Source organism: Eriocheir sinensis, unplaced genomic scaffold (assembly GCF_024679095.1).
Source record: "Eriocheir sinensis breed Jianghai 21 unplaced genomic scaffold, ASM2467909v1 Scaffold611, whole genome shotgun sequence".
Lineage (NCBI taxonomy): Eukaryota > Metazoa > Arthropoda > Malacostraca > Decapoda > Varunidae > Eriocheir > Eriocheir sinensis.
In genome coordinates this window covers 1-13937 of record NW_026111956.1, presented here as the reverse complement: position 1 = coordinate 13937, position 13937 = coordinate 1, and the positions used below count along the sequence as shown (strand labels likewise).

Here is a 13937-nt window from a genome sequence, read left to right as displayed (position 1 = left end):
GAAGCGAGGTGTGTTGAGGGCGTGTGGCAAGGTGCGGGGCTTGGCTAACCCCGCAGCCCTCACACCCCATCGCCCAGTTTTACGTGGGAATACTACAGCGACGATAACAGCCATTGGGAACGATTAAAACGAGCAAAATGACTGTAAGCGGCCGTTGTTAATTTTAGATGAAGTACTTGTATATATGAAAGAAAAATCCTGGTATAAGAAAGCGCAGCCACGGGTATATGTTGAATAAATTTTGGTCCAGGAAGGGATAGAGAGAAGAGCGGGTTCACGAACATGAGAGTGAATTAGCGAAACAAACTGACCAGGTGTGTACTCGAGGCAAACATGATGTATATTGATGTATTGATGGGCGGGGAGGGAGCTTGATGAATAACCCCTACTACTACTACTACTACTACTACTACTACTACTACTACTACTACTACTACTACTACTATTACTATTACTATTACTACTACTTCTACTGCTAAATAAAATAAATAATAGATTACTTTTTTATATATATACTTTCGTCTATATTTGGTCTTGTATTCATAGTTGTTTTATCATGTCTCAGAAGTTACCATATGTAGGCGATCTGGCGTTTGGTAGTCTCCTTGTAGTGTACCCAAAGTCTATGTACACCAAGTCATGTCACGCGCAGGTTTGTGGGAGGAGACACGGCCGAGGAGGCGTGGTTTATGCGTGACGTTGCTTGGAGCCAAACTAGAGAATGTAGAAACAGGGATGTAGAGAAAACGAGGAAAGGCGGACTAATTTAAATCAATCACTTCAACATGCCCTCCCTCACACCCCACACCGCCGTTTGTAGTCATTGGAATTACAGTCACGCAATAGCACAATAAAAAGACATATTTTCTCGTCAGTGGCTTGCCTGAACGCGCTGTGAAAGAAGGCGAGAATGTACATCCAGAGTGCACACACGGCCCCAACTTTAGTCACCCCTGAACTGCCGGGTATTTTTTATTTTTTGGCTCCAAGTGACGTCATCCCGCTGCTCCGCCCCAAAACCGCCTCCTGCGCGTGACTTGACTTGGTATATATAGACTTGGGTGTACCTTTGTGGAACCCAGAACACAGAACCCAGAAACGATGACGAAGAAAACTTAGTCTCTCAACTCACACTCGGGGACTGATTAGATTGGCGCACTCTTCCTGATGGCTGACAAGCGATAAGGGGCAAACGCTATCAGGAAGTATCGCTCTATGTGGGCCGGCCTTCCTCCCTCGCCTATTCGCCGTGCACCCAGACGCTTGCCTCCCAGCACTCATACAGGTAGGTAATTTAAGGGGCTAATACACTGGGCAAATTTTCCGTGGATCTTCAGTCAAACCACGATTGATAGCGACTCTCATTTGTATCTTGTTATTGCTGTTGATGATGATGAGTAATACCGTCATCCTTCAGTGAAATCTACCGTAGCTTTGGAAGATCGTGGACCTGTCAGAAAACCACGCCAGCGGAAATCGTGGTTTGACTGAAGATCCACGGAAACTTTGCCCAGTGTGATAGCCCCTTAAGTGTAGCCTGTGTTTCAAGCTTTGTGTGCCCTTCACTCGCCTAGACCCCGGTGACACTGTGTTGTGGACGCTGCGCTTGTGTTGTTGCTGAGGAGGTTGAGGAAGACGAGGACGGGTTCGATAATGCAGTTGATGATGTGGGTTTTCTGTTATTACTGCGAGTGATGACATTGCAGTAGTAATAATGATAATAATAATAATAATAATAATAATAATAATGTTTTGTTCGTATAGAGAATTTGACTAGTGTTTGCTATAGTATATAAGAGATAAATATATATAAGTTTAAAAAAGATTACACTGTCAATCCTATCTACGTATACAATTCTAATATAATGCAATAATAGTAGTAGTAGTAGTAGTAGTAGTAGTAGAAGTAGTGGCAGAAACAGTAGTATAGTCTATATTATCAAGGCTCCAGCCACAGTCTATCCCACACAAACGGAAGGGGTGGAGGTGAAGGGGGAGCCAGCCTGTTCTTCGTGCTAACCGCCTGATGTTATTATGTAGAACCCGATGATGAGTGTAGATATTGCAGGCACTATCGATAACCCACAGCTTATTTCTCAGCTTACAGATTTCCGGTATATGTGAACGTCGCATTTATAAGTACATAAGATCATAGGGAAACTGCAAGAGGCTGAGTGGTATCGATAGTTTTTCTAGTTGGTTCAGCACAGAGACATCCTGGTCCATATATAAGGAATGGTAATGTATTTGGGTTGTGTCTGAAGGCTGATTTTGGCATTCCAGGAAGATAGTTGGGCATTTTTCCTTCTTCTTCTTCTTCTTCCTTATCTTCTTCCTTATCTTCCTCTTCCTCTTCTCTGAGACATTCATAAAAAAGTTAACCGGAGATTCCTTTGTTGTTCTCTGTGACGCGAATGCCTTGCTCCCTTAACGATGACCCTTCCCGTGAACAGTGAGGCGACCCAGTTACCGACCAGTCATTGCTTTAAGGGCGTTGTGTGGAGAACTTCAGCCATAAGTCCGTGTGTAAGGACGGGGAAGAGTGACCGTCATCAGAGCTGTCTCCACCGTGTTGATTCAGTCCTCCCCCGCTGAGAGGAATCGTGTCTCTGTTTGCCATGGACACCTCGCCGCCCCCCTACAGTGGTGAGTGTGTTTTGGTTGGTTCGGTAAGGCAGTGTTTGGTTAGGGGATAGATTGGACTGTTGAGGTGTTTCTCTCTCTCTCTCTCTCTCTCTCTCTCTCTCTCTCTCTCTCTCTCTCTCTCTCTCAGACCACCTAGTTTGGGTCTTAGGGCCTGTTTGGTCTGGTTATCTATGTAATTATATTTAATTCTCTCTCTCTCTCTCTCTCTCGTTGTTCCCTCCTCCTCCTCCTCCTCCTCCTCCTTCTTCTTCTTCTTCCGGGGTGGTAGCGTGGGGATTCGAACCCGCGTCGTCCATCACGCGGTGAATGTGGGCCCAGCACGCTACCACTCAGCCACCGCCTACCCTAATTTTGGACCAACTCCAGTGACTGTATATAAAAACGTCTGAAATTGAGACTCTGATATCATGTACAAACGTTCCTTCACTGATATCATGCACAAACGTTCCTTCACTGATACCATGCACAAACGTTGCTTCACTGATACCATGCACAAACGTTCCTTCACTGATACCATGCACAAACGTTGCTTCACACACCCAGATGCCCCGTCCAAGCCCCCGCCGTACAGCCCAGAGTCAGGGGCCCCGGGACTCTCAACACCGCCCCCTCCAGTGGGCTTCCAGGTGTCCAGCCCACAGGCGACCGTCACCACTACCACCGTCGTGAGCGCTCCGCCTCCCCCAACTCAAGTGGTTCTGGTCCAGTCGACATGGTCCTGCCCAGCCTGTAAGGTATGACAAGTCGGTGCAGGTGTAGCTAATACTTGCAGGAGAGGAGCGTCAAGACACCTCAAACACCCCGCAGCACGCGACTTTCTACTCATGCTCAGCCCTATACTGTCCAAACCCCTTATGCAAGAGTTAACCAGCATCTTCACTCTTTCATCCCTATACTGTCCAAACCCCTTATGCAAGAGTTAACCAGCATCTTCACTCTTTCATCCCTATACTGTCCAAACCCCTTATGCAAGAGTTAACCAGCATCTTCACTCTTTCATCCCTATACTGTCCAAACCCCTTATGCAAGAGTTAACCAGCATCTTCACTCTTTCATCCCTATACTGTCCAAACCCCTTATGCAAGAGTTAACCAGCATCTTCACTCTTTCATCCCTCACGCTGGTAAACACTGGGACAATCTTCCTTCATCTGCTTCTTCTTCTGCTTCTCCTTCTTCTTTTTCTTCTTCTTCTTCTTCTTCTTCCTCTTCTTCTTCTTCGTGTACATATAGTCATCGGTATTAACAGCCTCTCCCCCCAATGTCAATATAAGGACTATATATTGCTTCCCCCTACAGCAAATGGGGTTCGTCCATGAGGAGTTCACCATGTGTGGAATCTGCCTGGCCATCTGCTTCTTCCCCCTCGGCCTCATATGCTGCTTCATGATGAGGAGGAGGCGCTGCTCAAACTGCCGGGCTATCATTCTCTAGCCACCACCACCACCACCACCACCGTTTGCTCCTCGTATAGTGAAGTGACCTGTTGTCTTGTCTGTTCAGCCCAAGGTTAGAACACGTCAGGGAAATACCTCCTCCCGTTGGTGCTGAACCCGGTATCAGGGGGATCGTGTTTCTTAATGGTCCCTCCAAGCGAGAAAAATGAGAAAAAATCACCCCTCACACAAACCATTTCATAATATATATCAAAGCATTTGTGATCAGTTAAGTATCATCTGTTTTGGGGGGTTTAAATCATGGCACAAATTTGGCCCATCGCTGCTACACGGTAAAGCCACAAATTTGGCCCGTCGCTGCTACACGGTAAAGCCACAAATTTGGCCCGTCGCTGCTACCGGGTGAAGGAAGGGCATTGCGGCTCTCTGGTGCTGCTAATTGGTGGACAGGTGATCCGAGGGAGGCTGGGCCAAAATCTGTCTTCAGGTACTCGGTTGAAGAACAGCAGACGGGGCTTCTACTCTGACGCATTCTCATCTTAGGCTAAATAGTAGTTTTAGCAGTAGTAGTAGTAGTAGTAGTAGTAGTAGTAGTAGTAGTAGTAGTAGTAGAAGAGGAGATGGCGCCACTATAAAAACTTGCCTGCGCCATGACGAGCTGGGGCCGACTACCATCCAAGCCTTTCAAGAGAGCCTACGGGCGCTATAGGCGTACACGTAAAATAAAAAATATATATAAAAAAAGTAGTAGTGGTAGAGAGAGAGAGAGAGAGAGAGAGAGAGAGAGAGAGAGAGAGTATTGCAGTATGTTTGACGCCAATGTACCGATGCGGGAAAGCATGTTAAGTGGAGAGGGGAGGAGTGTTTAGTCAGAAAGATTAACAATGACCGGCCTTGTCTCTTACTGTAACCCTCGTACAGTGAAAGACAACACCTTAATCTATATACACCAAGTCAAGCCACGCGCAGGTTTGTGGGAGGAGACACGGCCGAGGAGGCGTGGTTTATGCGTGACGTTGCTTGGAGCCAAACTAGAGAATGTAGAAACAGGGATTTAGAGAAAACGAGGAAAGGCGGACTAATTTGAATCAATCACTTCAACATGCCCTCCCTCACACCCCACACCGCCGTTTGTAGGCATTGGAATTACAGTCACGCAATAGCACAATAAAAAGACATATTTTTCCGTCAGTGGCTTGCCTGAACGCGCTGTGAAAGAAGGCGAGAATGTACATCCAGAGTGCACACACGGCCCCAACTTTAGTCACCCCTGAACTGACGGGTATTTCTTTTGGGCTCCAAGTGACGTCATCCTAATGCTCCACCCCAAAACCGCCTCCTGCGCGTGACATGACTCGGTATATATAGACTTTGGTGACAACATCCATGCCAAAGGAGAGCCGTGAGCTATACCGACCGGCAATTCTTAGCGCTGACGAGTAGGTGTTCCCTCCAGTCTGTGTATCTGTTTTCATAAATTATCCCAGAAATCATCAACTAAGGAACAATGAGCTATGTGCGATTGGTTCATGATATGCAGGACACGAAGTCACACATGCAGAAATGCTGTACATGTGCCCCGTCAATGTGGTGGTAGTATATTAGCAGGGGTGTGGAGTCGGAGTTATAATTTTCCGACTCCCACTCCGAGAAATTTTAAAGTTGCGACTCCGACTCCGACTCCGGCCAAATGTAGCCGACTCCACCGACTCCGACTCCGACTCCACACCCCTGTATATTAGTCAATTGTTATGTGGCTGTCACGGTGGGTGTATAGCTGGGATGGAGCAAATAAATCATACAATCGAAGTCTTTTTATGCTGGCCTCAGACATCGTTTTCATATCCTGTTTCCTTTCCAGCCAATCCATCTCCGCTGCAGAAGAAGGTCCCGTGTTCTGCCCCTAGGCCTATGAAAAGTGGTTCTCCGTAGGGCTTTGTTCTCTCTCTCTCTCTCTCTCTCTCTCTCTCTCTCTCTCTCTCTCTCTCTCTCTCTCTCTCTCTCTCTCTCTCTCTCTCTCTCTCTCTCTCTCTCTCTCTCTTGTTCATTATCGATCTTTCCAAAACAAACCCCTCCATGCGGTGGCTGAGTGGTAGCGTGCTGGGCCCACATTCACCAGATGATGGACGACGCGGGTGGGTTCGAATCCCCACGCTACCACCTGGGATTTTTCAGTCACCGCCGAGTGGCTTAAAACTACCCACATGCTGCCCTGAAGACCACCCATCAACCCGGACTCTAGAGGAAACCGTCCAAGTGAATCAAGGAGGAGTTCCGGGGGGCAGCATGAGCCAAGAGAAGATGGCGCCACTATAAACACTTGCCTGCGCCATGACGGGCTGGGGTCGAATACCATGCAGGCCCCTAGTGCAAGCCTACCGGCGTTATAGGCGTACACGTAAAAAAAAAAAATCATGACTCTGGAATACTCATCATCTTTCAATAGAAGACTTTCCGAATAAGAATTACAGGACTCAAAGCTTGTCACTACAGAAAGCCTAAACTCTGACCTTGCTATCGTTTTCCAAGTAGCAGGAGGAACTTGGTGTCCTTCAATGCCTCAAAAACTCAATTTCTCCTCTTGCATAAGGGATTTGGACAGCACAGGGATGAAAGAGTGAAGATGCTGGTTAACTCTTGCATAAGGGATTTGGACAGTATAAGGATGAAAGAGTGAAGATGCTGGTTAACTCTTGCATAAGGGGTTTGGACAGTATAGGGATGAAAGAGTGAAGATGCTGGTTAACTCTTGCATAAGGGATTTGGACAGCACAGGGATGAAAGAGTGTAGATACTGGTTAACTCTTGCATAAGGGATTTGGACAGTATAGGGATGAAAGAGTGAAGATGCTGGTTAACTCTTGCATAAGGGATTTGGACAGTATAGGGATGAAAGAGTGAAGATGCTGGTTAACTCTTGCATAAGGGGTTTGGACAGTATAGGGATGAAAGAGTGAAGACACTGGTTAACTCTTGCATAAGGGATTTGGACAGCACAGGGATGAAAGAGTGTAGCTACTGGTTAACTCTTGCATAAGGGGTTTGGACAGCACAGGGATGAAAGAGTGTAGATACTGGTTAACTCTTGCATAAGGGGTTTGGACAGCACAGGGATGAAAGAGTGAAGATGCTGGTTAACTCTTGCATAAGGGGTTTGAACAGTATAGGGATGAAAGAGTGAAGATGCTGGTTAACTCTTGCATAAGGGATTTGGACAGCACGGGGATGAAAGAGTGTAGATACTGGTTAACTCTCGCATAAGGGATTTGGACAGAACAGGGATGAAAGAGTTTAGATACTGGTTCATCAGTCAGCTGGACACAATCTTCCAAACACCTATTCCCTATTCTTCGATAACACTCAGCTGGCCCCTTCTACACTAAACATTCTCGGTTTATCCTTAACCCGTCCGCTGCGAATGTCACGGATTTAGCCTTCACTGGTAGTCTGGAAACATACACTCCCAGGTCTTTCTCTGCCTCTGTGGTGGATAGTGGAGTGTTTCCCATGTGGTATTGGTGTGCTGGATATCCCTTCACTGGTAGTCTGGAAACACATACTCCCAGGTCTTTCTCTGCCTCTGTGGTGGATAGTGGAGTGTTTCCCATGTGGTATTGGTGTGCTGGATATCCCTTCACTGGTAGCCTGGTAACATACACTCCCAGGTCTTTCTCTGCCTCTGTGGTGGATAGTGGAGTGTTTCCCATGTGGTATTGGTGTGCTGGATATCCCTTCACTGGTAGCCTGGTAACATACACTCCCAGGTCTTTCTCTGCCTCTGTGGTGGATAGTGGAGTGTTTTCCATGTGGTATTGGTGTGCTGGATATCCCTTCACTGGTAGTCTGGAAACACATACTCCCAGGTCTTTCTCTGCCTCTGTGGTGGATAGTGGAGTGTTTCCCATGTGGTATTGGTGTGCTGGATATCCCCTCCCAAGGTGCAGAACTTTACATTTTTCTTCACTGAATTGTAGCAGCCACTTTTTGTTCCATTCCTGTAGCTTGGTGAGGTCTGACTGTAGGAAATCCGCAGTCAAGGGGCTAACTCAAAATCTCGAGGGTTTTCTACAGCAACCGAAACATCTCAATGGGGAAAAGAAAGCGTATTTTAATGGGAAAAAAAGCTCAGAAAAATACAGAAAAAATACATATCTCCTCTCTCGGTAAATCAGCTTCCTCGAGGTTGGGCGCCCTGTCTCGTTTCCGCCAGTTCTTGTCCCCCACACAGTTGCTATCCATACCCTCACCCATCTCACCCATAATCACCATAGCCAGAAAATTGTTCTTTAGAGGGTATAAATGAGAAACCAAGAAGCTATATCGGTAGTATTTATATTTCCATACACTCGCAGTACCAAAAAGGGAAGGAAAAGGGGCTATTTCACTCTGGGCAAATTTTCCGTGGATCTTCAGTCAAACCACGATTTCCGCTAGTGTGGTTCTCATTTGTTTCTTGTTATTGCTGCTGATGATGGTGAGTGATACCGCCGTCCTTCAGTGAAATCTACCGTAGCTTTGGAAGATCGTGGACGCGTCAGAAAACCACGGAAATATGAAAACCACGCCAGCGGAAATCGTGGTTTGACTGAAGATCCACGGAGAGTTTGCCCAGTGTGATAGCCCCTTAAAGCAGGGTTATCAAATTATCGTGCTCACCCACTCAGCACATCGTACTTTCCGGTTTATGTCGTACAGCTATCGCAAACCAACACCAATGATTTTAACGATAACTTTAACTAGAATCTCGTTATCTGTGTGGGTAGGAAAGTTTCAGGCCCTGGAACTGACAATCGCGATGTTTTGAGTACGATAACTTGACAACGCTGAGGTGGGGGCATTCGCTATGGCTGCGCGTGGCCTCGGTGTTCAACTCCGCCCTTCCGAACCCTGTGTGTGGGTGGGAAAATCCATTACCTGGGGGCACAAAAATATAACATCCGGTAGCTCTTTCCGGTGGATCCTGCGTCTCAAGGCTTCTTCCCGTGAACCTGTGGGGGGGGAAAATCCATTACCCGGTGGATCCTGATGGTCGGCCCAAGGCTTCTCCCGGTAAATCCTGATGGTAGGCTTCTTCCCGGTGGATCCTGATGGTCGGCCCAAGGCTTCTTCCCGGTGGATCCTGATGGTCGGCCCAAGGCTTCTTCCCGGTGGATCCTGATGGTCGGTCCAAGGCTTCTTCCCGGTGGATCCTGATGGTCGGCCCAAGGCTTCTTCCCGGTGGATCCTGATGGTCGGCCCAAGGCTTCTTCCCGGTGGATCCTGATGGTCGGCCCAAGGCTTCTTCCAGGTGGATCCTGATGGTCGGTCCAAGGCTTCTTCCCGGTGGATCCTGATGGTCGGCCCAAGGCTTCTTCCCGGTGGATCCTGATGGTCGGCCCAAGGCTTCTTCCCGGTGGATCCTGATGGTCGGCCCAAGGCTTCTTCCCGGTGGATCAAAATGGTCGGTCCAAGGCTTCTTCCCGGTGGATCCTGATGGTCGGCCCAAGGCTTCTTCCCGGTGGATCTTGATGGTCGGCCCAAGGCTTCTTCCTGGTGGGGCCTGATGGTCGGCCCAGCCCGTTCTGGGCCAGGCGAGTGTTTATAGTGGCGCCATCTTGCATTGGCTCATGCTGCCTTCCCGGAGCTCATCTTTAATCCTAGAATCTAGAGTCCGGGTTGATGGGTGGTCTTCTGGACAGCATGTGGGTAGTTTTAAGCCACTCGGCGGCGGCTGAAAAATCCCAGCTTGGTGGGACCGGGCGGGGATTGAACTCGCGTCGTCCTGAACGCGGCGCCGTCACGCTATCCATTCAGCCACCGCCTCCTTACCACAGGATACCACAGTTCACCTTCTTCAGGTTATCTAGGTACCAAGTTATCGAAAATGATGATGAACAGCTGGTTGGGCTGCACACCGGGTCTGGGGTCCTCGGGTTCGTAGCTAGGCGAGTTAATCACTACACCACGGAGGCGCCATTTAATTACCTATATTTTAAATACTAAGTAGCCTCCTCATCATATTTTTTGTCATATACCCTGTGTGTGTGTGTGTGTGTGTGTGTGTGTGTGTGTGTGTGTGTGTGTGTGTGTGTGTGTAATGACCCTTTACTAACGAAGAGGCATTCTGATAACCTTGCTCAACAAAGCGCTCAGCTCCCGTCGTCTACTATAAACTTTTAATAATAATTCCTGTACACAAAGAGCAGCGGGCGTCGCGGGGAGTGTGCAGGTTGCCTCGCCTTCTGCATACGTGGGCTGGATGGCCGGGCACACAGACGGCTCCCCGCTCCCCGCACTCGCTCGTAGGTAGTTGCATTAAAGGATTATATACGATAAGGATTGCTCACTGAAACGCCATCGATGACGTCATAACTGCGGTGCGTCATCTGGTTCACTCTCAGCCTGCTCTCACGGTATAAAATGTACTAGAAAACCCTTATTTATCCTTATTCATGGTCAGGTTTTGCAGTTTTTTGATCGCTAAGGATAAGTCATTAAATTAAGCAGCTGTTGTGTTGGTTAATAGTATCCAATAGTATAAATAATGTGATAAATATGGTCAACAAGCTGCAGAAATATTGCTCAGTTTACCATCGATGCTTACGTTTTCTTAACATTTAGTAACATTAGTTTTCTACGACTTAATTTTCAGGGGTAACTCATCCTGTCATATATAATGAAAGTAATTTTTTGTATACATACATATATATTGTACAATGTTTACGCAAATTTTTAACTAAGTGAATTTACCCTTACCAAACTTTCACTCTAGAGCTTTATTGGCGTTTCTTTAATATAATCACTTTCTTGGAAAATGTTTGGACCTCACCCGCGCAGACCTATGAAGTTAGTGAAGAAGTTATTTAAGTTTCCCATGAAAGTACAGTTTCTTTAATTACTCCACATATTTTTATAAATCCAGAAGTTTAAGCTGAAATTACTGAATCCATTGTTTTCCTTCACTATAATCAATTTCATTTAGTTTCTGTAAATCAAGTTTTGTATTCTTAGTTGAACTGAGATAGGTATATATTTGCCTTTCCCGAGTTTGTCTGTATAATTCCGTCTTTCATTTAGCGTAACCTTCTCCCTTGTTGTTTACCTGCAGCAATAAACTATCAATCAATCAATCAATCACCTGTTTTGGGGTCGTGATCTGTAGCGTCCCTTATAGAGTCCCGACTACCTAAGATTTGGACGCCATTATTGTGCCAGTTTTCGCCGTGCTTTTCAAACGCTATCACACGCTCTCGCGGGGACAACTGGACCAATAATGTCGTCCAAATCTCAGGTTGTCGGGACTCTATCTATTAAGGGACTCTACAGATCGCGACCCAGAAACAGGTTACGCTAAATGGAAAAGGCTATTAATCTTTTCGTTTGCAGGCCAAAGCCCACTTCTTCAAGGTGTGTTTGTCTCTAGGAAACATAAAGAACTTAACATCTTGACGATTTTCCGCAGTTGAGCCACTGAAACACCCATGTACACCAGAAGTCACCATTTCCACTGAGCACGCTACGGTGAGAACACATTGAAGTGAACCAGTTTGCCGCCGAGCACCATTTGTTTACATGTGTGACGTCATCGGCAGTGCATTGTGGGTAAAACAAAAGCTTAGTGAGTTATCCTTATCGTATACAGTCCTTGGTTGCAGTGTTCGTGTGATCGGGGATAAGGAACTCGTGGTAGTGGAAGGCTTCAACGAGACTTCCCAAGGTGCCAACTATTGCGTCATTTCACTAACCACACCTGGGTCCGTTGGTGGTAGTGAGATATGCCAGACTATAGTTACAGGAGTCGCGCGCGGCCGGAACAGTTGCCGAGGTCCGAAGGCTCCAGCGTGTAGAGAGTCTGGTTGTTATTGGTACACTGGAAATTGTCGAAGCAGAAGAGATTGTTCCCGTCCGCCACAACCCACATCAGCCCACAGTCGCAGATCATTTGATTATCTGAAGAAGAAAAAAAAGTTGGAAAGTTTGGTTTAGTGGGCGCAACATCTGTGGTCATATGCCGGAGAGAGACAGGAGGGGAAGGAATTATAGGAGAAGGGAACAGTTGGAAAGTTTGGTTTAGTGGGCGCAACATCTGTGGTCATATGCCGGAGAGAGACAGAAGGGGAAGGAATGATATGAGAAGGTAACAGTTGGAAAGTTTGGTTTAGTGGGCGCAACATCTGTGGTCATATGCCGGAGAGAGACAGAAGGGGAAGGAATTATAGGAGAAGGGAACAGTTGGAAAGTTTGGTTTAGTGGGCGCAACATCTGTGGTCATATGCCGGAGAGAGACAGAAGGGGAAGGAATTATAGGAGAAGGGAACAGTTGGAAAGTTTGGTTTAGTCGGCGCAACATCTGTGGTCATATGCCGGAGAGAGACAGAAGGGGAAGGAATTATAGGAGAAGGGAACAGTTGGAAAGTTTGGTTTAGTCGGCGCAACATCTGTGGTCATATGCCGGAGAGAGACAGAAGGGGAAGGAATTATAGGAGAAGGGAACAGACCCCAGGAGACGGGACACAACCCCCGATTAATACCTGGTACACTGCTGGGTGGACAGGGGCGTAGGGTATCGGAAAAGCCGCCCAAATTTTTCCACTCCGCCCGGGAATCGAACCCGGGCTCTCTCGGTTGTGAGCCGAGTGTGCTAACCACTGCACCACGAAGCATGATGCAACTTGAACCAAAGGGGTAATGACACACACACACACACACACACACACACACACACACACACACACACACACACACACACACATCGGTGGAACAACATCAGTATATTTTTTTTTTAGGATGAACCAGCCAGGTGTAATCTTTTTTCTACAACAAAGGAGACAGCTCAAGGGCACAAAAAAGTAAACAATAACAATAATAACAAAAATCCCACTATATGACTCAATAATATGGTACACTGGACAAACACTTGCCACCAAACTCACCCATGAAATGAAAATATACGAAGTAGTGGCTGTCTTGGATGATGGGAGAGAAGATGGTTTCCTGGAGCGTGTGAAGCTGGTTGGACCGAAAGTCAATCTCTACAGACTGTATACCCAGGAACGCTGTCTCACTGGGGGGAAAAGGACTCATCAGTTTGGTATTAAAAAGTTGGAAAGTTTGGTTTAGTGGGCGCAACATCTGTGGTCATATGCCGGAGAGAGACAGAAGGGGGAGGAATTATAGGAGAAGGGAACAGTTGGAAAGTTTGGTTTAGTCGGCGCAACATCTGTGGTCATATGCCGGAGAGAGACAGAAGGGGAAGGAATTATAGGAGAAGGGAACAGTTGGAAAGTTTGGTTTAGTCGGCGCAACATCTGTGGTCATATGCCGGAGAGAGACAGAAGGGGAAGGAATTATAGGAGAAGGGAACAGTTGGAAAGTTTGGTTTAGTCGGCGCAACATCTGTGGTCATATGCCGGAGAGAGAGACAGAAGGGGAAGGAATTATAGGAGAAGGGAACAGTTGGAAAGTTTGGTTTAGTGGGCGCAACATCTGTGGTCATATGCCGGAGAGAGACAGAAGGGGAAGGAATTATAGGAGAAGGGAACAGACCCCAGGAGACGGGACACAACCCCCGATTAATACCTGGTACACTGCTGGGTGGACAGGGGCATAGGGTATAGTTTGGTATTATTAGACATTCTCGCGTCCCACATCACCTATTTCTAAAGGTCAAACAGGGGGTCAGTCGGGTTCTAATGAGTGTTTCCTTAGGTTCATGGTACAGAGGAAGGGTCAAACTAACACCAGGGTCATAGAACTACCCCTGGAAATGCCCACAACTCCTACGAAAGCATTGTCAAATATGTGTTTCTAGGTTAACAGTACAGAAGAAGGGTCACACTACCACCAGGGTCATAGAACTACCCCTGGAAATGCCCACAACACCTACGAAAGCCTTGTCAAATTAATGTTCTTGGGC

General features: G+C 47.0%; 1 protein-coding gene and 2 long non-coding RNA genes across 4 annotated transcripts; 2 read left to right on the top strand and 1 right to left on the bottom strand.

Moving 5' to 3' along the window:
• Positions 1–1117: 1117 nt before the first annotated feature.
• Positions 1118–5851, top strand: LOC126993405 (brain protein I3-like). Of its 2 annotated transcripts, none has more exons than XM_050852469.1 (4): positions 1118–1285; positions 2454–2646; positions 3190–3380; positions 3945–5851. In XM_050852469.1, the coding sequence occupies exons 2-4, from the start codon at positions 2619–2621 to the stop codon at positions 4077–4079; spliced, it is 354 nt and encodes a 117-aa protein (XP_050708426.1). In that variant the 5' UTR covers positions 1118–1285; positions 2454–2618; the 3' UTR covers positions 4080–5851. The 2 variants fall into 2 exon arrangements, with proteins under 2 accessions (XP_050708426.1, XP_050708427.1); XM_050852470.1 differs by having other exon boundaries at positions 1126–1285; positions 2491–2646.
• Positions 5852–9109: 3258 nt separating this feature from the next.
• Positions 9110–10119, top strand: LOC126993409 (uncharacterized). The gene is made up of 2 exons (XR_007747793.1): positions 9110–9294; positions 9330–10119. It is a non-coding gene; the product is annotated as an uncharacterized LOC126993409 (long non-coding RNA).
• On the bottom strand, positions 10065–13720 carry LOC126993410 (uncharacterized). The gene is made up of 2 exons (XR_007747794.1): positions 12955–13720; positions 10065–11971 (listed from the first exon to the last, which is right to left on the bottom strand). It is a non-coding gene; the product is annotated as an uncharacterized LOC126993410 (long non-coding RNA).
• Between the last annotated feature and the right edge of the window lie 217 nt (positions 13721–13937).

Coding starts and splice junctions, on each gene's coding strand:
- LOC126993405 (XM_050852469.1), top strand. CDS start 2,619: ATGGACACCTCGCCGCCCCCCTACAGTG. Junction 2,647..3,189: donor CTCGCCGCCCCCCTACAGTG/GTGAGTGTGTTT, acceptor TCACACACCCAG/ATGCCCCGTCCAAGCCCCCG. Junction 3,381..3,944: donor GGTCCTGCCCAGCCTGTAAG/GTATGACAAGTC, acceptor TTCCCCCTACAG/CAAATGGGGTTCGTCCATGA.